Genomic DNA, 23,365 nt, shown 5'->3' on the forward strand with positions numbered 1-23,365 from the left:
CGGTGCCCGTTGCCGAGGGCGGTGCCCGTTGCCGAGGCGGTGCCCGATGCCGAGGCGGTGCCCGTTGCCGAGGCGGTGCCCGATGCCGAGGCCGTGCCTGATGCGGTGGCCGAGGTGGTTCCCGATGCAATGTCCGATGCCGAGGCGGTGCCCGATGCCGAGGCGGTGCCCGAGGCGGTGCCTGATGCGGTGGCCGAGGCGGTTCCCGATGCAATGTCCGATGCCGAGGCGGTGCCCGATGCCGAGGCGGTGCCCGAGGGCGGTGCCTGATGCGGTGGCCGAAGCGGTTCCCGATGCAATGTCCGATGCCGAGGCGGTGCCAGTTGCCGAGGCGGTGCCCGATGCGAGGCGGTGCCTGATGCGGTGGCCGAGGCGGTTCCCGATGCAATGTCCGATGCCGAGGCGGTGCCCGATGCCGAGGCGGTGCCCGAGGCGGTGCCTGATGCGGTGGCCGAAGCGGTTCCCGATGCAATGTCCGATGCCGAGGCGGTGCCCGTTGCCGAGGCGGTGCCCGATGCCGAGGCGGTGCCCGAGGCGGTGCCCGATGCCGAGGCGGTGCCTGATGCGGTGGCCGAGGTGGTTCCCGATGCAATGTCCGATGCCGAGGCGGTGCCCGATGCCGAGGCGGTGCCCGAGGCGGTGCCTGATGCGGTGGCCGAGGCGGTTCCCGATGCAATGTCCGATGCCGAGGCGGTGCCCGATGCCGAGGCGGTGCCCGATGCCGAGGCGGTGCCCGATGCCGAGGCGGTGCCCGTTGCCGAGGCGGTGCCCGATGCGGTGCCAGAGACGGTGCCAGAGACGGTTCCCGATGTAATGCCCGAGACTGAGGCTGTTCTGGAGGTCAGGGCGGTGCCCGATGCCGTTCTGGAGGTCGAGGCGGTGCCCGATGCCGTTCCCGATGCGGAGGCGGTGCCCGATGCCGTTCCGCAGGTCGAGGCGGTGCCCGATGTTGTTCCAGAGACCGAGGCGGTGCCCGAGTTGGTTCCGGAGGCCGAGGCCGTGCCCGAGGCGGTGCCCGATGCGCAGGCCGAGGTCGTTCCCGAGGCGGTGGCCGATGCGCAGGCCGAGGTCGTTCCTGAGGTGGGGCCCGATGCAGAGGTCGTTCCCGAGGCGGTGTCCTTGTCCAAGGCCGTTCCCGAGGCGGTGCCCGAGGCCGAGGCCATTCCCGAGGCGGTGCCCGATGCCAAGGCCGTTCCCGAGGCGGTGCCCGAAGTCGAGCCCGAGGTCGTTCCCGAGGCCGTTCCCGAGGCGGGGTCCTTGTCCAATGCCGTTCCTGAGGCCGTTCCTGAGGCCGTTCCTGAGACCCGTTCCTGAGACCGTTCCCGAGGCGGTGCCCGATGCCGAGGTCGTTCCCGAGGCGGTGTCCTTGTCCGATGCCGTTCCTGAGGCCATTCCCGAGGCGGTGCCCGATGCTGTTCCGGAGGCCGATGCGGGGCCCGAGATGGTTCCGGAGGCGATACCCGTGTCCAAGGCCGTTCCCGAGGCGGTGCCCTTGTCTGAAGCCGTTCCCGATGCCGTTCCCAATGCCGTGACCTGGCCATCGCCACAGCCTGCTCCTTACTGGCTCCCCGATTGGCAGGTTCCATTCGGGCCACTCAGATGGCGAATTCCTCCCTGGCCGTCTGCACAACGAGAATGGACTGATCCACCGTGGCCACCTGAACTGCCTGGCCCCTCGTGGTCCCCTGAACTTTCGGGTCCACCATGGCCCCCTGATCTGACCAAGCCACCTGGGCTACCAGGGGAGCCATCGCTGCCGGTCCCAGTTCCCCTACACGGGCCTGGCCCGCCATCCCTCCCCCTGTTCTGCCTCCACCAGTCCACCTCCCTCCTGGTCTCTTTGTTTTGTGTTTATTTTGTTCTGAGGAGCATCTGGAAGCTGCTCCTTAGAGGGGGGGTAGTGTCACGGTGTCTGTTCTGTGTCTCCCTGGGTGGCCACTAGAGGTCTCACTTCCCCTTATTGTCACCTTCGTCAGAACTACATTTCCCACTAGCCTTATCTGTTCATCACTGTTTATTGGGTTCAGCTGTCACCACTTACCTTGTTTGCACCTGTCTTTAAATACCCTGGTTGTTTCTGTCATGATTACGGAGTCCTTGTTTAATGTCACCCTGGTTTCGTGTTTCCTTGCTTTGTTCGTGTTTCTTGTTTTGGACTGATTACCTGGATTTTGACCATTGCCTGGCTAAGTTTATGATATTTGGATTGCCCCAATAAACATACTGCACTTGGATCTACCTTTTTGTGTGCGTGTCGTGACACAGTCGCGTGAGGCATCTTCCTCTTCTTCTGCTTTATGGCAGATCGCAGACTTAAAAGTGCATTACCGCCACCTATCTCTTAAATGGACCATTGACATTCCTAATTGAGATTGTAGATGGAGTGGCAATGGTCCATTTGAGAGATAGGTGGTAATGCACTTTTAAGTCAGCGATCCACCATAAAGCAAGAAGAAAAAGACGCCTCACGCGCATGCTGCTGAGAACGCGCTCAGGTGGACATGGTCAGAAGAGTTCTAACAGTTCGGACATTGTGTGAATAAGAGGTAAAAAAAACTATGTAAATGCTGTTCAGTTTCTTGCACAGACCGATCATTTTGTGTCTTTACACATCAATGTATCGTCACGAGCCACAGGGTTTATTTGTTTTTGTTTGATCATTTTTTTTTTGGTTTGTTATATTGTATGTTTCAGCTGTGATTCCCATCCACATACATTAGAATAGAATAGAATAGAATAGAATAGAATAGAATGAGCTTTTATTGCCAGGCATGCTTACACATATGAGGAATTTGTTTTTGTGACAGAAGCTTCCACGGTGTAACAGAATGACAGTGGCAGAACAAAAAACACATAAAAAAATTGGAACAAGTAAATAAGGAATAAAAATATACAAATTGACAATTGTATGTACAGATATATAACAATAGACAGTTGTATATACAGGTATATTATGTGCAAATTGAAATGTAGACTAAGTATGTGTGTTAGATAAATAAGTGTATAAGTATATAAATAGTGTGTGTTCTTCAATTATTGCCAGGAATTTATGAGATGGACTGCCTGAGGGAAGAAACTGTTCCTGTGTCTGGCTGTTCTGGTGCTCAGAGCTGATGGCAATATTTCATAGAGGGAGTGTGCTGGATGTGAGGGGTCCAGAGTGATTTTACTAGCCCGTACAGTTCTTGAAGAGAAGGGAGGGTTGTACCAATGATTCGCTCAGCAGTCCGGACTACCCTCTGTAGTCTTCTGAGGTCAGATTTAGAAGCTGAGCTGAACCAGACAGTTACTGAAGTGCAGAGGATGGATTCAATGATGGTGGAATAGAATTGTTTCAGCAGCTCCTGTGGCAGGTTGAACTTCCTCAGCTGGCGAAGGAGGTACAACCTCTGATGGGCCTCTTTAACAATGGAGTCTATGTGAGTGTCCCATTTCAGATCCTGGGAGATGGTGGTGCCCAGGAACCTGAATGACTCCACTGCAGCCACAGTGCTGTTCATGATGGTGAGTGGGGGGAGAGTAGGGACTTCTCCTGAAGTCCACTATCATCTCCACTGTTTTGAGTGTGTTTAGCTCCAGGTTGTTAAGACTACACCAGACAGCCAGCTCCTTAACCTCCAGTCTGTAGGCAGACTCATCACCGTCCTGAATGAGGTACAACGCACCTCGTCTTTACTGATTTGAGGTACAGGTGTGGGGGAGAGGGGGATTGCAGGAGGTGTGAATGGTGTGAATGGTTGTGTGGAGAGGTGTTTTTTCAAAACTGCGGTAAAACTCATTCAGCCAGTTGTTGATTCTCCACAGTGCTGGGGGATGGTGTCTTGCAGTTGGTGATCTCCTTCAGACATTTCCACACTGATGCTGAGTCACTGGAAGTGAAGTGAAGTGAAGTGACTTGACATACAGCCAAGTATGGTGACCCATACTCAGAATTCGTGCTCTGCATTTAACCCATCCAAAGTGCACACACACAGCAGTGAACACACACACACACCGTGAACATACACCCAGAGCAGTAGGCAGCCATTTATGCTGCAGCGCCCAGGGAGCAGTTGGGGGTTCGGTGCCTTGCTCAATGGCACCTCAGTCGTGGTATTGCCGGCCCGAGACTCGAACCCACAACCTTAGGATTAGTAGTCAAACTCTCTAACCACTAGGCCATGGCTTCCCCCAAAGTGAACTGAGTCCTTAGTTTTTCAGAATAATTCCTCTTTGCCACTCTGATTTTCTTTTCCAATGTGTATTTAGCCTGTTCATAGAAGACTTTGTCCCCCTTCCTGTAAGCATCTTCTTTGGCCTGACGGAGCTGTCTGAGTTTTACAGTGAACCACGGTCTGCCGTTGTTGTAGGTTAAACGAGTCCTGGTAGAAATGCACATATTTTCACAGAAACTGATATATGATGTTGCAGTCTCTGTGAGCTCATCCAGATCAGTGGCAGCAGCTTAAAAAACCCTCCAATCAGTGAGGTCAAAACAAGATTGTAAATCCCGCTCTGCTTCATTAGTCCATCTTTGAACAGTCCTTAAAACAGGTTTAGCTGATTTCAGTTTCTGCCTTTATGTCGAACCAAAGATGAACCAAACAGTGATCAGAGAGTCATAAAGCTGCCAATGGGACAGAGTGATATGCATCTTTTATTGCTTTGTAACAGTGATCCAATATATTACTGTCTCTGGTGGGACATGATGTGCTGTCTGTATTTTGGCAGTTCACGTGAGAGACTGGCTTTATTAAGGCGAGACACTATAGGTGAATAGGGTAAAAAAAAATGAACTAATAGTTATCACCTTATTTACCCAGTTGATTGATTACATTGATAATTGCAATTTTATTATTACAAGTTTTCTCAAATGTCATGTTTAAATATGCAAATGAGGCATTATTTAATGAAATATGCACTAATTTGCATAAATTTCTAGTACAAAAATCTGAACATTGGATGAAGTCAGTTTCAAAATTCTTGTTTATTTTTTTTTTGACATATTAGAGTCAAATGTTTTTACAGAGGGATCTGGGTATCTCTTTTTGTCACTCCATAATACAGAAAATACTTTGAACAGCCAGAAAACAATATATTTTCACAGTTTTGTGGGGAATAAAATGTTGTATATAATCAAGAAAATTATATATGAACAAATCCCTCTGTAAAAACCTTCAGAATATAGACAGGAATAAAAATGTCAAGTTTGGTGTGTCTAAGTGCTACTGAAGTGGAGATTTATGACTTATGAAAAAACTCATTTTGAGAAAACTGCCTTTAAAACTATGTATTGTAATTGAAATCTATTGATACAAATAGTTAAAGTGCTATAAAAGAAACACTTAACAGTGTCTTTTGGATGTTTCTTTCCACAAGTATGAAAAAACACTTTATGAAAAGCCAAAAAGCCCAAAATCTCAAAATTGACAGGTGCATTAAAAAAACAGTGTTTTTGCCTGCAGTGTCTCCCCTTAAAGTCCCCAAGAATGATTAAAACAGAGTCCGGGTGTTGTTGTTCTATCTCTGTGATCTAATCAGCTAGTTTCTGTAAAGCTGAGCTCACATGTGCTTGCGGAGGAATGTAAACACTAAAGAGAATGAACGAGTGAAACTCCCGCGGCGAGTAGAAAGGCTTACAGTTAATGAAGAGCACTTCTAGATCTGAACAGCACATCTTCTTTAACACTGTTACATCTGTACACCACCTCTCATTGATGTAAAAGCATGTCCCAGCTCCGCGCGATTTCCCCGTTGATTCTGCGTCGCGATCTGCTCTAAACAGCTGAAAGCCGGGCAGATGGAGTGCACTGTCCAGAATGGAGTTGTTCAGCCAAGTTTCTGTGAAACACAGTGAAGCAGAGTTTGAAAAATCCTTATTTGTCTGGGAGAGCAGAAGGAGTTCATCCGTTTTGTTGGGTAGAGAGCAGAGATTCGCCAGATGGATGCTAAACAGTGCTGTCCGAAATCCCCGCTGCCTGAGCTTCACGAGGGCACTGGCTCGCTTCCCCATCTGCGCATCCTGAAGCGTCTGAACAGCGCCGCTGCTCCTCCGACAATGTCCAACAAAACATCTGAATAATCGATGTCCAGCAATTGTCTCTCTGTCTCTGTGGACAAACTAACAAAAACATAAAAACAACTGCGGATGACGCCACGGAGGCTGCCATGCTCGGCGCCATCTTGGATTGTGGGATAAGACTGATAAACTGCAACAGTTTCAGTTAAAAATCTTGGTTTGTGTTGTACTGAAGAAACAAAGTCGCCTACATCTTGGATGCCCTGGGGGTAAGCAGATAAACATCAAATTTTCATTTTTGGGTGAACTATCCCTTTAAGGTTGTAAAATGTTGTGGTACGGCTTCTCAAAAATGCAATGATATTTATCAGTTAATAATTACAAAAAAAAAAAAAAAAAACTTAATTCTGTATGATTTAGAAGCATGTTTCCTCCTGGGAATAAAAAAAAATGTCCCCACAAGGACAGGGATTTTGGATATTGCCATCTTTGTGGGGACACAAATCTGAACCACACACACACGATTATGATGGTTACACCCCATGACATTTTTGGAGTCCATAAATATTTTCTTCTAAGTACTAGACAAATATGTTTTGAACTAGATTTGCAAAATATGTTTTTCATTTCTTGATCAGGGACACTCTTACTTAAATGGTAACCATTAATTAGCTTATATACATATCAGGCTTTATATTGCATTTGTTGCAATAATGTATAGTCCATATAAATGGCAGGCATGAAGAATGTATTCAAATTGTTAATTAAATAATTTGACAAGTATTTCAGCTGTGAGTGTGCAGAGTATTATACGGTATAAAAACCAGTGATCCATAAGTATGCATAGATTATGTTTAAGTTCTGAGCCTTTTACTGTTACCAAACTGAACAAGTAGCAGACAGTGGGGTTTGTCTAAACAATGCAGTGATGCTGTGTTAGTGCATGATTTAACTTGACTTGACTTGACTTGACTTGACTTCAACTTTATTAATCCCCGAAGGGAAATTTAGACTGTAATTTAGATTTACTGTACACTCCTGTTTGGATTACTACAAACTGATTGTAGAAGGAATTTTGCAAGGCATTTTGCAGGGTTTAATAGAGACCCGGAAGCTGCACGAATGTTTACTTGTCACGTCATCATCATGGGATTTCTCTGGACCAAGCCCTGGTTTACTCACATCCATCCAGTATTTAAGGCACAGTACCACAGATGCCAGATTAAATAGGCTACAGACTGTGACATTACACTAACTGGACAAGAACATCTGCTCAAGGTGAGCCATTCATCTCTTATTTATGCTACATTTATGGCTTTTAATCTATCTTTATTATTGGCAACTAAATAATAAATGAATACAAGTAAGCAAAACTAATAAATACAATTTTTAATCTGTGCAAAAACACTATTTGACTTTACCAGATAATAATAGTTTAACACTATGCTCTTTTGAAGCTTTTGATTTGCAGGATGAAGACTTTACGTGCAATGCTACTGATGATGTGTGTTGCATCAGTCTTTTCAAAACCAGTAAGTATTAAGTAATGTGGTTTATTTGTTTTTTTTTAAACAAGGTGTTACTGTTAATAACACAACACTATTATTAATGAAATCATCTACTGTTTAAATCCTCAGTATCCTTTGCGCAGAAGATTTGATTCATCAGACTCTGAACAATCTAGAATTAGCTCAGAGGAAAGTGATTCACGCAGAGACGATTCACGGTCGTATGAGAAGGAGTCTAAATCAAGTGAATCTGAATCTTCAGAGGAAGATGTGAGAGTTCTGATGAGCACATTCCCTCCAGCTAGCACAACAAATCCACCGTCCGCTGGCAGAACAACAACACCATCAACTACGCCACAAGGCATCACAGAATGCGTTATTGTGGATGTGATAATTGGTGGAAGGGGTGATAATGATAATGTCAATACAATAACTTGCTGTGCTACTGGTTAATCCTCTTTTCCTGCAAAAAAAATATAAATAAATAAAAATTAAATTGATTTTTTTTTTTTGTGTACAATTCATTGCAACAGTATAAAGTAATGTTTATGTACTGAAAATGAAGGTCTTGATACAGAATGATGCAACTTTTAAAACTATTTACTTTTTGAATTTCCCTATTATGGTTTTAAGTTCTCATTTACAATAAAAAATCTTTAAAATGCAATTGTGATAACTGTATGATTTCACACACTTTAATATCATGTAAGAAAATTTTTTCCAGTGGGTTTTGTTTTTGGTAGTACTTTGTCTGAAGGAAGAAAATGTGATTTACCAGCAGTTTTCACATGGTTACAGATTACAGAGTCAAGAGGTGCGTTTGCTAACTGATATTGAAAAGGCAGTTTGGGATTGATAGCACATTACTTGGTACAACCTAACCTAATGATCTATGACATGATACAATCTCGAGTACAAAATACAAATGCATCTTACATTACCTCATTTTATATTATCATGTGACATAATTATGTGTGAAGGGGTCTAATTATCATATTAGTAGCCTGTTTAATTATCATTGTTACATATAGGAAGGTCAAGTTTAGCACTTTGCATTTTGGGACACAGTATTTTGGTAGTCAGTACATTCATTTTTTCTTTTGCAATATGTGTTAGGCTGTATAGTCATTGCATCAAATGTGGACTTTGGTCTTGACATTAGTTTAGCATGATTTGCATGTAGCCTACAGTAGGCCTATGTGCTAAATAATTAACTCTGCATTTTTCATAATTATCATATTTTTAGAATTTGAGATCTATGAAAATGAAATATTTTAAAACTGTTTTAAAAGAAGCTTAAATAGTTTTTCCAGTATTGGACAGTTGGTGATTTTATTTTAATTAAGGTTTGTTTGTTTTTTTGTTTTTTTGTAGTTGTTGGTTTTTGGTTAATTTTTTTTTATTAGACCGCTTTATTTTACATCTCAGCCTCATACTCATGCCCATAGTCAGCTTTATGAGGTCGACGAGGTCCCGACCTTGGTATTTTTCCGAGCTGTACTTTGTGAAATAATTGCATATTTACTCTTCCTTTGTGCTGCAAAGATATTGCACACCACCAAGATTAAATTTAAAACTCCTAATTTAAGCTGCCTCAGTCATCTGTCATGGTGACAGTCACCATTCATGTCAAAAAATATTTGAGATGACCAATCAAATCAAAGTATGCGGCCTTTATATTCACAGAAGCGGCATCAGCGAATATCAACGCGACGCTTCAGTTAGCGGCTATAAAGTGCAGGATAAGATGTAAGCAGACAAACATTTCATATCTGACAGCTATTTTACGATAGAAATGTTAAACAACTGACAAAAATAATCAATAGTGGAAACTAATAAACTTATCTAATTTCGCCATTTTGGATGGACGTGATTCATGTAACCTTAAAGGGTACATAACATACACAGTTTCACCTAATCTCATGTTAATCTTGAGTACCTATAGAGTAGTACTGCATCCTTCATATCTCCAAAAAGTCTTTAGTTTTATAATATTTATAAAAGAAAAATACAGCTTTCCGATTCTCTCCGGAAAAAGCCGAGCTTCTGGAGGCGTGCCTTGGTTGTTTCCTCTTAAAATGCAAAAAATCCGACTGTCTCCTGTGACAGTTTTTGCATTTGAATGTGGATTTTTATGTTAAATTTGACGAATATTAGGAATTGTAATTGTAATTTGATTTTCTTTTCTTTTTTTCTTTTTTTTATGGGGTGGGGGGATTATTGTGGCTATGGCCCTGCTCATACTCAAATAATAATGTGTGTTTTTGTTGTTAGGTCAAAACATTACCAGACGGTGGAGGAACACAGTAGTTTGGTTTGATTTTATATCTCTGTGATTACCAGATGTTATTAAACTCACTGTACAGCGAGGAGAGCATCACAGTAGTGAAGCAGAAGTAATGTGCACCATGCTGTTACTTTGTCAACATCTATTTGTTCTAAAGAACTAGACTTTTTATTTTGTGTAGTATTTTTTTTTTTTTTTGTTAGAAATGTCCCAGACTATCTGCGCACATAGAGCAGGCTAATTACAGAGCACTAGAGACTCCTTCGAACTTCAAAGTTTGACAAATATTTGTCTGGAGCCTGCACATCAAGACACTGGCAAAAAAAAAAAAAAAAAAAAAAAAAAAAAAAAAAAACAGCAGTGTGTGAAGAATTTTTGCGTTTAGAAATCAAAAGGGTTTTGACTCTTACTGTATTTAAAGGTAAGTCTTGTAATTTAGACACTTGCTTTGCTCTAACTAGTAGAAAGTATTTATTTTTCTTTTATTGTTACTTTCTATTATTTATCACAGTAAATTCTACAAAAGTGGTTACAGTTTATATGTGGTTTAGGGAGTTCTTGGTCATTGCTATAAAGTTTCTTAGATGATAAAGTGTTGATTATAATAATATATATGTATTATTTAAAAAAATCCAGAAAACAACCAGCCTTAAACAAGCTTGCTTGCTGGTGACCATCTGAAAAGTGGCCATAACTCCTCTAAAAGTGACGTGATATACAGCCAAGTGGTGACCCATACTCAGAATTCGTGCGTGTGTGTGAAGTGCACACACACACACGCATGCACACACACACAGAGAGCAGTGGGCAGCCATTTATGCTGCGGTGCCCGGGGAGCAGTTGGGGGTTCGGTGCATTGCTCAAGTGATGTGACATACAGCCAAGTATGGTGACCCATACTCAGAATTCGTGCTCTGCATTTAACCCATCCAAAGTGCACACACACAGCAGTGAACACACACACACACCGTGAACACACACCCGGAGCAGTGGGCAGCCATTTATGCTGCGGCACCCGGGGAGCAGTTGGGCTTTCGGTGCCTTGCTCAAGGGCACCTCTGTCGTGGTATTGCCGGCCCGAGACTCGAACCCACAACCTTAGGGTTAGGAGTTAAACTCTCTAACCACTAGGCCATGATTTCCCCACTAATTAAAATCACTCAACAGATCAGGGAGACTAACTTAAACCAACTTCTAAACTTCTTTTCAGCAAGGTGTTTCTATATACTGTAAATCCATGAGTTTTTATTTTTTAGCTTGAGATAAAAACTGTATGAAATTGCACTTTTACAGCAGTCTGACGGTGTGAATGGTTTACTGGAGTTTTATCTGTAATTCTGGTATAGTTTGGTAATATAACTTGTGTTTTATTTGGTGCACTAGGAAGCACTGCGTAACGGATATAGAACAAAATTTATTTATGAATGATCAGTCATAACATACATAGAGCAGTATAAAATTACATTTACATTAATATTGTAAATAATTGTGCAATCAACAGGAAGACCTTGTTGAGATGAAACTGCATTTTAACAGATTAGACAGCAGTTCAAGGACTTGTATGAACCGTATCTTTGTGCTCTGCCATTTGTCTAACTCACACTAACATCAGGTGGAGTGAGTCACCAAGCACCATACAATTAATACATTTGCATTCGTTTCTGTCGCCAGCCCGTTGAGGGTTTGTGCTCGAATGTGTTTACTTTGCTGTGATAATAGTAGGGTCGGTGGTCTGGGTGGTCCCCTCACTCGAATCACTCTCCTGGCTCTCTGTGCTCTCCTCGCTGTCTGCAGCTCCAGGTGTGGCTGTGGTCTCCTCGCTGCTCAGGCTGTTATCTGACTCCTCTTCATTTTGCTCCTGGCTGGCGCTGGCGCTTGCACTGTCGCTGGATGTGTCGCCAGCACTTGCCCCCTCTGCTGTAGCATCCTTGTTTCCAGTGGGAACGATCTCTTGGCTTCCCAGAGGAGCCTGGCGGTCGTTTGGCTCCATGTTCTCCACGTCTGGGGTGCTGGTGTCCTCCTCCTCCTCCAGAGGAGTATCATGCACCTGTAGAGCCTGAGAAACAAAAGATTGTCTCAGCTACAGTGATTCTGGTTTCATTATATCAATATCACTATCATTCAGGTTTATCATAAACCTGCAATCATTGTTGGGGAAGCTACTTTGAAAATGTAAGTTGTCAATCGTTATAATTTAAAAACAATTACAATCAAGCTTTAAAAAAGAAATACATTATACATACATTATAAACAACAAATAGCTAAATATATTTCAGCTACTTAGAAGCACAATTTTTTTTTTAAATAAAATAAAAAATCAAAACCATATTTTTGCTTATTCGACAAACAATGATGGTTTTTAAGTGAATCAACAGTCTCACTTAGGATGACAAAGTATCAAGCTCAAAAAAACTAACCATTTGGCCATGATTGCCCCCATAATAGTACCATAATACCATAATTACATGGATCTGCCACAGTACTGTCTTGTATTGTAAGTGCTCTTAACATTTGCTATACATGCATGTTTTCCTATCCTATTCTATTACTTGTCAACCTTCACAAGCATAAAGTAACCTTACTATTTACCTTGTACAGTTTAATCTCTTTCTCCACATCATTGATGCTCTGGTCAGAGGACTTCTTGCTCACAAATGTCAAGCCGCCCAACTTGTCACTGCTGTAGGACTTGTATGGGGAAGGTATTTTTTCGAAGTTGTTTGCGTCCACGTAGACAATGTTTTTTTTGTAGTCGCTAGGGTAGCCCATGTTGTCTCCCCGGCCTGTGTTGATGATGGGATCTAGTGAGGGTTCTACTGTGGAGGGGACAACGGTGATCGCAGTTTCTCCAGATTCACTCTCACTGGTATCAGTATCCTAAGAGGACAATATATGTTAATGAGCAATATAATTGACCAGATAACATTCTGTAGCTTTACTGCTCGATTCGATTGCTTTGGCATCAAGCTGGGAGCACATTGTGAAATCTAACTGGTCCAAAATCCTACTTGTAATTGTATATTAAATATCAAATATGTTGTCAGTCAATGTGACTGTGTTAAATCCTGCAGCAGTTTTGTGTGTGGATAGGATAAATCATCTAAAATTGCATTCAAGGAATGCATTTTTTTATGAGTTCTTTCTTTCCACTGTTTAAGCTACAGGAAGTCCACCACTTGATGCCTTATATCAATGCTGAGTTTTAAACCAGTTGAAAACCACAGGTTTAGTCCATTGTTTGGCAACTGGGCACAATGCTTCTACATGACAGAAAACATAAGTATTTTAGCATAATCAGAGTGACTCACATTCTCATCTTCCTTCTCATCTGTTTCAGATTCCTCATCTGCATCCTGCAAATGCAATAAACAGTATTGAGACTGGCAGCAGGGTCACTTACAGTGCGTCTAGACCAGCGGAAGGTTATTTTTAGATCCTGTTGTCTTTTATTGGCTATAGTGGGAGTGCAGTGATGTGTGATGTGGTGAGAGGATGAGCTTTCATTTACCTCACTGTCATCTGCACTGTCTGTGCTTTCATTGGAATCTACTGGTGTGGTCTGAAACACAACCAAATGCCTTGGCATAAATATAACAGTACTCACTGAATTGCTCATGTACACGCCAATTACCACATACTTGACTCATTTCTATTTGTTCCTTATACAAAGCTATTGTATGGCTTAAAAAAAAAAAAAGATTTTTTTTGTAGCATTTTGCAGCTTGACAGCCCCAGTCCTCATTATATTAAAAAAATAATAATAATATTGACAGAATTAATGTATCTAGAGTGAACTATCCATTTGTTTTACCTGTGTGGGTTCTGCCTTGTACATAACAGCAGCAGCTTTTTCTAGAATAGGAGGTGGCTGTATAAGACAAGATGTTTTATTAAAATCGCAATATTGTTTTCTGCAGTGTATTCATTTCAAAGCAGCGTCCATATCAAACAAGATACTTGCCTGTTGAACAGTCACAAGTTCTTCTGAGCTCTCTGAACTGCTAGCTGAGCGCTTCACCTGAGAAATGAAAAATATATATGTGAGTGTACAAGGAGACAAAAAATGGTAGTGTAAAACTTTTAAAGCCCAGATTTTTACGGTTGTAATGACAGTGAACTTACAGGTAGACAGAAGACTGTGGCGATGAGGAGCGTTAAAACGAAAACAGTCTTCATTTTTGTGCAAAATACTCTAAAAAATAAAAAAAAAACAAGAAAAATAAAAAGATATTCAAAGGTGATCCAAAATTATAAAGAACATCAATTTTGACCTTATAAATATAAGGCTGATGCAGCCTACACAAGCTAATGCATGGCAGTAAGACATGTTTTACAGAGAGTATTGCCTGTGCTATTTTATTCTAATGTTCTAACTATAAAATGCCTCAAGTGGGTATTTTTGCTATTTATGCATTTACCAACTCAGAAGGAAGCGTGCCATTTGAGGGTGCTCTGAAACATGTTGCAAATGCCAAAAGACTTCCTGCCAGTCCTCACCATGAAACATCTTGTTTGTTTTCAGCTACTACATTGCATAAAGTATAAGTTGAGGTAGTGTGTGTTTAGCTATACCTATAATGATCTCCTCTGGTGTATAATTCCAGAAGTTATATGTAGACTATGTAGCAGCCACAATCCCAAGAAATAGCACGCCTCTGGCTCCGGACTTACTTTCTCATTAGAATCTTCAATGTTGTGAGCTAAGGCCTAAAATTTGTGGCGTCAAAGGAAATGTGAAATGCAGCGCCGAACACTAAGTGGAAGTGTTTTGTTGGGGCTGCAGGCAGAAGTAATGGTGGCATCTGTCAGTCAGCCAGTATTATTATTCTTTTGTATGCAACTTTAATTTAGTGGTTGTGTCGCTGGAATAAATGAGTCAGTTGACAAATTAGTAAGGCCTTTATGTGCCATAGCCGCAACTTCCTCTTTCGTCTGTCAAGTTCATGTTAATCATGTCTCCCTATAATAAACTTGTGGTTGGAATCATTAAAAGTCTTCATAACATCAGTCTTGTACTTACATTGAGGCTGAACGAAAACTGCATTCTCTGAACTTTGATGCTTATTTTGTAAGAACTGCATTTGATGTATGAATTATTTGTCATGATTTAAGGTTAAAATAGGCTGTAGCTACATGATCTCAAGCCACTACATGTGCTGTAAATACAGAGAAATGCCTGACAAACCTGAAAAAAATGCAGACTACAAGCAAGTAAAGGCATTCAAAGCTTTTTCCAACATCTGCAAACTTACTATAAAACCTTTGACGACAATTGTTTTTTAACCTTAACATCCTAAAAATACAAATTAATTGTTGTGACTTACCTCCTTCTCTTTGAGAAATTTGAAGTTCTTTGACTAAGTTGAAGTGTAGACTGAGGTCTGTTTATCAGAGGAGATCTTGCTACGTTTTTATGCTAGTGAGGGATGGCTGCTGGTTGGCTTTTTAAACCCTGTTCCCTCTGGAAACAGCCAATGGCAGTGAAGCTTGTGATGTCATGAGGTTTACCGCTGCTGTCCCACCTTGTGCTCCCACTCTTCCTGTGGTTTATATGGCCAGGCAATGCAAACATTCACTACCAGGCATGACAAGCAGAAAAAATAAAACATATCCTGTATTGTGCTTAGGATCCTAGATATAATGTTGTCATGCTTATTATCAATAAAATAGTATGCATTTACAATGGAAAGACTCAGTGTCCACTTTAATTGTTATTATATCGTAAAACAGGGCAAATAAATATTTAATGGCTTCAACTCAGGGGTTTAATGCCTCTGGTTGTAAAGCAGAATGAAGTGTTAAGTGTGTAATCAGTTCAAACTTTAGTAGGGAACAGTGTCTCACAAAAAGTCCAGTTTATTTTACAAATATTAAAAGTCTAAATTTAGTCATGTTTGCTGGGCATTATTACTTTTAATTTTGTGCATACTTAAGGTTAAGGAGTTGAATTCCCTTTGTTCTATGAACATGACTGATAACCTCAAATTTGTTGAGGAAATTAGTTGAATTTTTAAATTAATAAAAAGATAATCAATAACTGAATTTCTCATATATCTGCACTGAATTACAGCATGTAAAATAAACATTAGAATGAAAAGTACCGAATAACCATTCACTGTATGTTATTATCATGTTACAAGCCAATATTAACTTTTTAAAATATTTGTGAGTGTGCATGCGCGCGTGTGTGTGTGTGAGTGTGTGTGTGTGTGCATGTGAGTCTGTGGGTTGGTGGTTGAGAAGCAGATGTACAAATAAAATCTGTGGCAAGCACCACTCAGATTTTCATCTAGGTTCTTATTTTTGTGTTACCAATTTCAGTTGAAACTAATATATAATAAATAAGTTCTAAGTCATCAAATTTATCCATTCCATGTGTGTTTTTCACATAAAAAGTTAGAAGAACATTGTACAGTTTATTTGAGTAGGATGATGGTGTGTCATACCAAAATCACATGAATTTCCCATCAGTCTGTATCATTCCTATGATTCACAGTCTGTTTGTAGCAATGCAGTCAGATGCTCAGAATTTGCAATCCACAGAATTTTAAAAGTGTGTACCTCTCAGGCCTTTTATGTTGTTCTGTGCATTTACAGCATGTGAAGTGTTTGACTATAGTACTGTATATTGTATGGAGTCAGAGCAGACAATTTTGCATTCCCTAACTACTATGCTATACAATTATTCACCATTAACGAGCACCACATCAACATAAATAAACCCCTGAAAATGGTAGTTAGTGTTCATGATTCATGATTTACTGTGCTATTGTGAGATGTACCTCAGGGCAGCAATTAAAGAGAGTGAATATCAGTGCTAATGATTGACAGGCAGTGTATAGACTTGAAACACTACATCACTTATAGTAGTTGGTAGAATGATTCTTATATAGAGAGTGAAGACAAAAAGTCATAAGGGTTTTAAAGGTAGAAGTACATGGGGAAAACATCATAAAACAAAGCTACATCAGACATGCTAATCGTAGGTTGTCATCTAGAAAGGTTGAGAACACATGTGTTAAGACATGCAGGACTGAACCACCATTCATATAAGAAGTGAAATGTTTAGCATTTCTTCACTCAGGCTAATGTCATGGGGTCTGTAGTTTGTGTCTGGATTTTTTTTTTTTTTATGTAAAAATAAGTGCCTTGCTGTCATGAATGTCGGCCAAACCGCCTGTGGCTCATGGATGGATTAACGAAAAAAGTCTGAGACATCACCACAACACCACAAGATTACAGACACTTTCCCATTTCTGTAAGAAATAATCACGCGACTGATGTGTTTTCACACCATATAGCTCACATATTACTCAATGTAAATTTCAGTCAGATTTAATGACTAAGAATTTAATACACACAGTCACGTTTGTGTTTTGAGTTTGTGATTTTTTTTTATTTTCTTTTTTTTTTTTTCTTTTTTTTTTTTGAAACAGTAAAATGAAAATCAGGTTTGACAAATTTTCTGTCCTAGCCAGGCGTTAATGCGACAGGTGTAAAACTGATAGGTAATTTGTCAGTCCACACTGAAAAGAAAAATACTACATTACACATAAAATCAAAGCCAATCAGAGCATATTTGATTTGAATATTTAATCCACTGATGCTTTGTGGAGTGTGATTTTGGAAGGTCATTTTTGGAGGGATACAAAGCTGTTTTGTAAAGTGGTGGTAGAAAGGCAGATCCAGTGACTGTTCTGTGTGTCATTGTCTTAAACTTAATGTAGCCAGTGGCTGGCTGCCAGTGAAGTGAAACAAAGACAGGTGTAATGTGTGCTCTCTTGGATAAGCCAAAATGTGTCACTGGCTTCAAAAGGTCAGGCAGCAGAGTACACTCTTCAAAATAAAGGTTCTACAAGGGGGTTGTCGCAGTGATGTCATAAGGGGCTTTTGCACCGGAGCAACCTTTACATAATTCCTAGAACTAATGGCGGAAGTTACTGCTATTTGCTGTATTCGCGTAACAGGAACTGGAAATGAATCTAGTTATAGGAATGCCTTTACTTCAGAGTTTGGTCTAATTCAGCACAATAGGAACTACTAGTGACGTAAGTGTACTGTAGGTTAATTAAGGGCTGCATGATTAATATATTTATTATTTTTTTTTAATTTGGCTTGGTGCGATTATGAAATCGCAAAGGGTGTGATTTCGACTTGAAAATGTCCAACTTGAAATGCCACTGTGCAGACCAATCGGTGTATGACTACAGAGTAGGCTACTGCCAGAGCAATAGAGAGTAGATGGCTCTGTATGGTTTCAAATTACTCTTGCGGTATGTCATACACTGATCGGTCTGCAAAGCACTGCTTAAAGCCGAACAAACTAAGTTCCTTATTTCTGTGAGGCATATTTGGAGTTTCTGCGCGAGGACTCCCTCGATTATGAGTATGAATGAAACACACATTACATGTGTTTATAGTGCTCCATACAGCTCATGCCACTCTATTTTGGGTAAGAATAGATAAAGTAATATTTTTCTCTAAAGAAATTTGAAGTAAATTTATGATAATCCATATGTTGTTCTCTATTGTACAGGAGTTTTTTTTCCATGCTTAAATTACTGGTTTACATCACTTCAGAGTTCCTACTGGTGGTGCAAAAGCAACCAAGAAAATGGCCCTATGGGAATATTTAATTCTTGAGGAACCCCCTCGTGCCGAGTTCCTGTAACTAAGTTCCTAGAACTACCCGGGATGAAAACCCCTTTATAAAAACCATTTTGTTTCCCAAAGCAACCTTCCAGTGATCAGTTCTTAAAAGAACCTCTTTTTTTTCTTAGTGTAAAAGGACTTTTGAAAAACCTATAGAGCCTTTTCCAACTATAAAGAACCTTTTGTGGAATTGAAAGTTTCCATTGATGTTAAAGTTTCTTCATGGATCCATTAATGTCAATAAAGAACCTTTACTTTTAAGAGTGCACTGCAGTATTCAAGAGATGACGAGTCTATTTGTGAAGTTCAAATTGTTGTCAAACACATCTGAGTTCTAGGTTTACCTGGATGCTGTTATCATTGATAAGCCTAGCTAAATAGTGATAATGTGATGAATTTCTGAGCTGGGTAAGAGGGGAAGGAGATCTGTCTGGGCTCAGTTTAGGGATGGTGTTCTGGTGATCCTCTGTCTAAAATAAGATGTTGAGCTGCTTATATTCTTTGTAGAATTGAGTAAAGGAGGGGGCCAAGTACCGAGCCCTGAGGTACCCCTTGATTGAAGTGACTTGGACACCTCTTTCCTCTATGAAATCCTGAATGCTCTAACTGTGAGCAGAGACTCGACCAAGCGGAGTGCTGTGATTAAACTTGTAGAGATGATAGACTAGAAGATCTGGTGATGAGAAATAAACTGGAAGGAGCTCTTGCAAAACACATCTGATTCTGTAGAATGATTACCAAGTTGTAAGCTTGATTAAAAACTAATTAGATCAAGTGTTTTCACTTGAACCATCAGCGAGACCTTGTCATTTTTTAATGTGATTTGTGTACATTTTCTTGAATAGTTTTGATTTAGCATGTTTGAACATTAAATTTGCATAAAGTTAAACGCAAATAAACTTTGATGAATCCCAAATAGTTACTGTCACTTTGATATGAGGGTGAATGTTCACTAACAGGATCAAGGCTAAAATTATAAAATGTTAACTAAACTTACCCCTGCTTTAACTGATGAAGCCATCACTGACAGAAGACAGATTCGTGACTATCCGATGACATTTCAGTGTTACCATAAAGTCTGTGTGTGGTGATCTTCTTTCCACAATGTCTGTGTTTTACGCAGGATGGACTTTATGAACTCAGTGTAGCGTGCGCCAGGACTGCATTCTAATCAGCGTAGTCTTTGCTTCTGCACTGTGGTTTGGTGGCTTTGGAAATTAAATAAAAAAACGGCCACATGGCTTCAATTCAGGCCTGATCCACAACATTAGTTTATGAAGTTGATGTCACCCTTTACAAGACTTAAACCAATGGAGTTCCAAGTTGTGTGCCATTAAATAGGCCCCAAACCATTAATCTTTGAGGTCAGTTTGTTTGGAAATATTCTGCAGGAACACATTACCTATATGGATTATACATACCCAGGCATGCATTTAAAGGACCGTTGAATTAAACTATCAGCTTCTGAACTGTTAAAACTATATTAGGCCATTAATATCAGATGTGAATATTTATGGTTATGGCAGTGGAATATCTGCATAAGCCAGTCAATATGGGAAAATCTGGCCTGCACTTCATAATCATCAGCTATATGTTAGGCAATGTACAGCCAAATGTGAAAGTCATAAAAATGGCCAGGGTATGTTAACCATCAAGTGTGTAGGTTTAAGTGGTAGGTTCTTAACCCCGAAGGTTCAGCAGACATGTCAAATGCATGCGCGGCTTCCATTAAATTCCGTCTGGATCAATTTAGGCATGAAACATTTTGGGAATTCTTGGAAGGATTGGGAGAAGGTGATGTTAAAACACAAACAGGAAGTTATACATCATCTTTCTGAAACTGTGGAGCTGTGGAGCAGCCAACTGACTCAAAATATAAGTATGAGGGTAATTTGTCTGAAACTGAACCACATAGACTTGGTATATCCAAAACAACAGGCATTGTCATCCATAGTCTGCAAACACACACACAAAAAAAAAGGCACACAGTATGTGGAAACAGTGATAAACAGTACTGTATATAATATATTAAAGGTCATATTATAATATAGATTGATAATGCATGTAAAGATATACAAAACTTTGAAAGAGCCTTTCAGTTGGTTCTGTATATTATGTAATGTTATTTGGGGCCTGGAAAGGGAAAAATAATTTATATCCTTGCTTTTCCAACTTTGGATGTAGCTTGAACAAAAAACACCCAAATGTTTTTACTGTCTAGATCCAACAGTAACACAATAAGAATAATAAAATTAATATTGTGGAAACCTCTTAAAACAAGGAACTTCTTCCATCAACAAAACAATTTTGCTCTGTTTGACAACAAAAACTGGGGCAGGCAGAACAACAATGCATTCAATTCTGGTTTAGGGTTTAAAAAAAAAAAAAAAAAAAAAAAAAAAACGATTTTTTCATTTTATTTATTTATTTATTTATTTTTATTTTTGGATTGAACATTAAGAGAATTAACTGCAGTACAGGTAACAAATGACATTTTTAGATCTAATGATAATTGAAGTTTTTGGTTTACCTTTTCTAACTTGAAACTTTGAACAAAACTTGAACAAAATATACCACTAATAATGTTCATGTAATGTTTACATTAATATGTGAGTTGTTGATACTTAGGCTATGTCCACATCAAACACATCTTTTTCTCTACCATTTGAAATAATTGTGCCAGGAGAATAGCATGAGGACTTTAATATGTGTTATCTCTCAGTATCATCTCAGTGAACGTTTATGCCTCAGGGCGATTTAAGTGGTTTCAGATGTGTCAGTGTGGACAAGCAACTTTTGGAAAACACTTACAGTAAAACGCTTTTGTGGAAGGAGATTGTTTTGCAGTGAAAACACTTTACTCAAATATAGCTTGATTAGTGTGAATGTGTTTTAGGACATCTTAATTTACATGGGTAATTAATACAAATATAGTTTAGAGCTAGAATCATGGCAACTTAACATTTTTAGTTAATATATTTACTTAAGTAAAAAATCACCATGGTAGAAGAGTTGCTTAAACATTAACAAAATTCTATAACTGAGCTCCTACAGGGGTGTGCATTTCTGCTCCTAGAGGGCCACCATCCAGCAGACTTTATATCTTACTCCATTCAAACAGATCTGAACCAAGATAATCGAGGTCTTCAGGACTGAAACTTCCAGGCAAGTCTGTTGGGACAAGTTGGAGAGAAACCCTGCAGGACAGTGACCCTCCAGGAGCAGTACTGGAGAATTGAGCTAGTACATTAAAAACATACCTGTTCAAATGTATATGCTTGCCTTATCCCGATTTTCTGTGGTATTATATTTATTATTTGAAGCTGCTGGGTCAGATTTTGTGGGAAAATACTGTACAAGGCTTACTGCATTTGTTCTTGGATGTTTATGTCATGTCTGGAAATAAAGAAAACAAGGTCTGGGTCATGTGTGGACTGTAGCTACAATAGTGTTGTTGCATGGAATTTGGTCTAATAAGCTAGCTAGTATTTAAAGGTACAGGTTGTAGATCCTGCCACTAGAGGGCACACTACCAAAACAATAACAATCGCGTGGTTTGACGACGCTAAGAAGGAGCGTGGAATGATGGGATTTGTTGTCTTCTACCCGACCGCTGACGGCCATCAATCAGACGGAAAGATAAATCATGGATTTAATTGATTACTGTTTAGTCAGATGATATGAAAACGATTACCACTTGTTCAACAAATATATACACTCGTGTACATTCAAACACAATAATTGGGCATACATAGCAAACGTGAGTTCAACGATTTGCGCAAGTAGATTACATACAAAGTCAATGCAAAGACGCGATCAGACTATGGATCAGAAGCGATGCCCCGTGTATGCCCCATAATACTAATCTTGTTGATCGTTATAATAGCATACGTTTTCTGTAAAGATACGAATCAAAACAACTCATCTGTCGAGTAAAGCACAAGCGAGATCGGCATCTCTTTCTAGTTGAAGTTTGTTGCGAAGCTCTCTCCATCTAGAAAATGCAACACCGATATTGATCCTCGCTCTTTTTCTCCTCTTGTCCCAAACTCTTCTTGGGTCGTTTGGTTGGCCCGTACGCTTACGTTAACGGGAGCTGTCCTTGTCGACAGAACCAGGGGCAGACGGTAAACAGTAATTATGTTCCATAAATAAGTAACACAATCCACCATAAAACGTGCAAGAAGAAGTAAATAAGGAACTCCTTGAAGCAAGCTAGTGGTTTGCTGGACACTAGACACTACTTCTGCATTTGTCCACGACACTGTTGTCATGTGGTTTCTACGTCAGTAATGGCGGTAACAAAGGGTAACTAACGTCATTGACAGGCGACTGCACTGCCCCGTGTCACTGTTTAGAATGGGAATTTTCTCATGATTCACAAGTAGTTGAAAACATTAGAGATATTGTTAGTAATCAGCTGGACAAAATATATAACACCAGCCTAGTGGTTTTTGGATATTTTACTGCAAATATCTTACAAATTGTACCTTTAACATGGACAGCTCTAAACAGTAAACCTTGTTGACCTCTGAGGAATCAACTTATGTGGGGGGGGGCATATTGTAGCAAGCAAATCTGCTTTGAAATATTGTGCAATACGTCCCAGAAGAGCTCTGAGATTGTTAATCTATGGTTTATGCTTTTGTTGAAATATTTTTTAAATAATTGTGTTCAACTGCAGAATTCCTGGTGAAAAATTCAAACATGATTCTGCAAAGAAATCTCCACCAATCAGAAAATCTCATCTTGAACCTTTTCCTTTCTGACCAAATTTCAGTTGCTTTGCAAATTTCAAGTTTCTGCTTCTCATTGTAGCTGGTTGGATTGGCTCATGACTTGTAACTCTTTAACAGAAATGTTTTAAAAATCCTTATGGGAAATATGAATGAGAACATTGTGGTGATTACAGGTAAGCAC

At 40.3% G+C, this 23,365-nt stretch overlaps 1 protein-coding gene and 1 long non-coding RNA gene across 2 annotated transcripts; one reads left to right on the top strand and one right to left on the bottom strand.

Annotated features, from left to right (window-relative positions):
- The first annotated feature begins 6,966 nt into the window (after positions 1–6,966).
- Positions 6,967–7,963, top strand: LOC122146513. Its single transcript, XR_006161035.1, has 3 exons — positions 6,967–7,276; positions 7,456–7,530; positions 7,636–7,963. It is a non-coding gene; the product is annotated as an uncharacterized LOC122146513 (long non-coding RNA).
- Positions 7,964–11,187: 3,224 nt separating this feature from the next.
- On the bottom strand, positions 11,188–15,244 carry LOC109102405 (dentin sialophosphoprotein-like). Its single transcript, XM_019115760.2, has 8 exons — positions 15,118–15,244; positions 13,916–13,985; positions 13,755–13,811; positions 13,605–13,661; positions 13,302–13,352; positions 13,102–13,146; positions 12,383–12,670; positions 11,188–11,849 (listed from the first exon to the last, which is right to left on the bottom strand). The coding sequence occupies exons 2-8, from the start codon at positions 13,967–13,969 to the stop codon at positions 11,493–11,495; spliced, it is 909 nt and encodes a 302-aa protein (XP_018971305.1). The 5' UTR covers positions 13,970–13,985; positions 15,118–15,244; the 3' UTR covers positions 11,188–11,492.
- Positions 15,245–23,365: the final 8,121 nt, after the last annotated feature.

Source organism: Cyprinus carpio, chromosome A10, assembly GCF_018340385.1.
Source record: "Cyprinus carpio isolate SPL01 chromosome A10, ASM1834038v1, whole genome shotgun sequence".
Classification (NCBI taxonomy): Eukaryota; Metazoa; Chordata; class Actinopteri; order Cypriniformes; family Cyprinidae; genus Cyprinus; species Cyprinus carpio.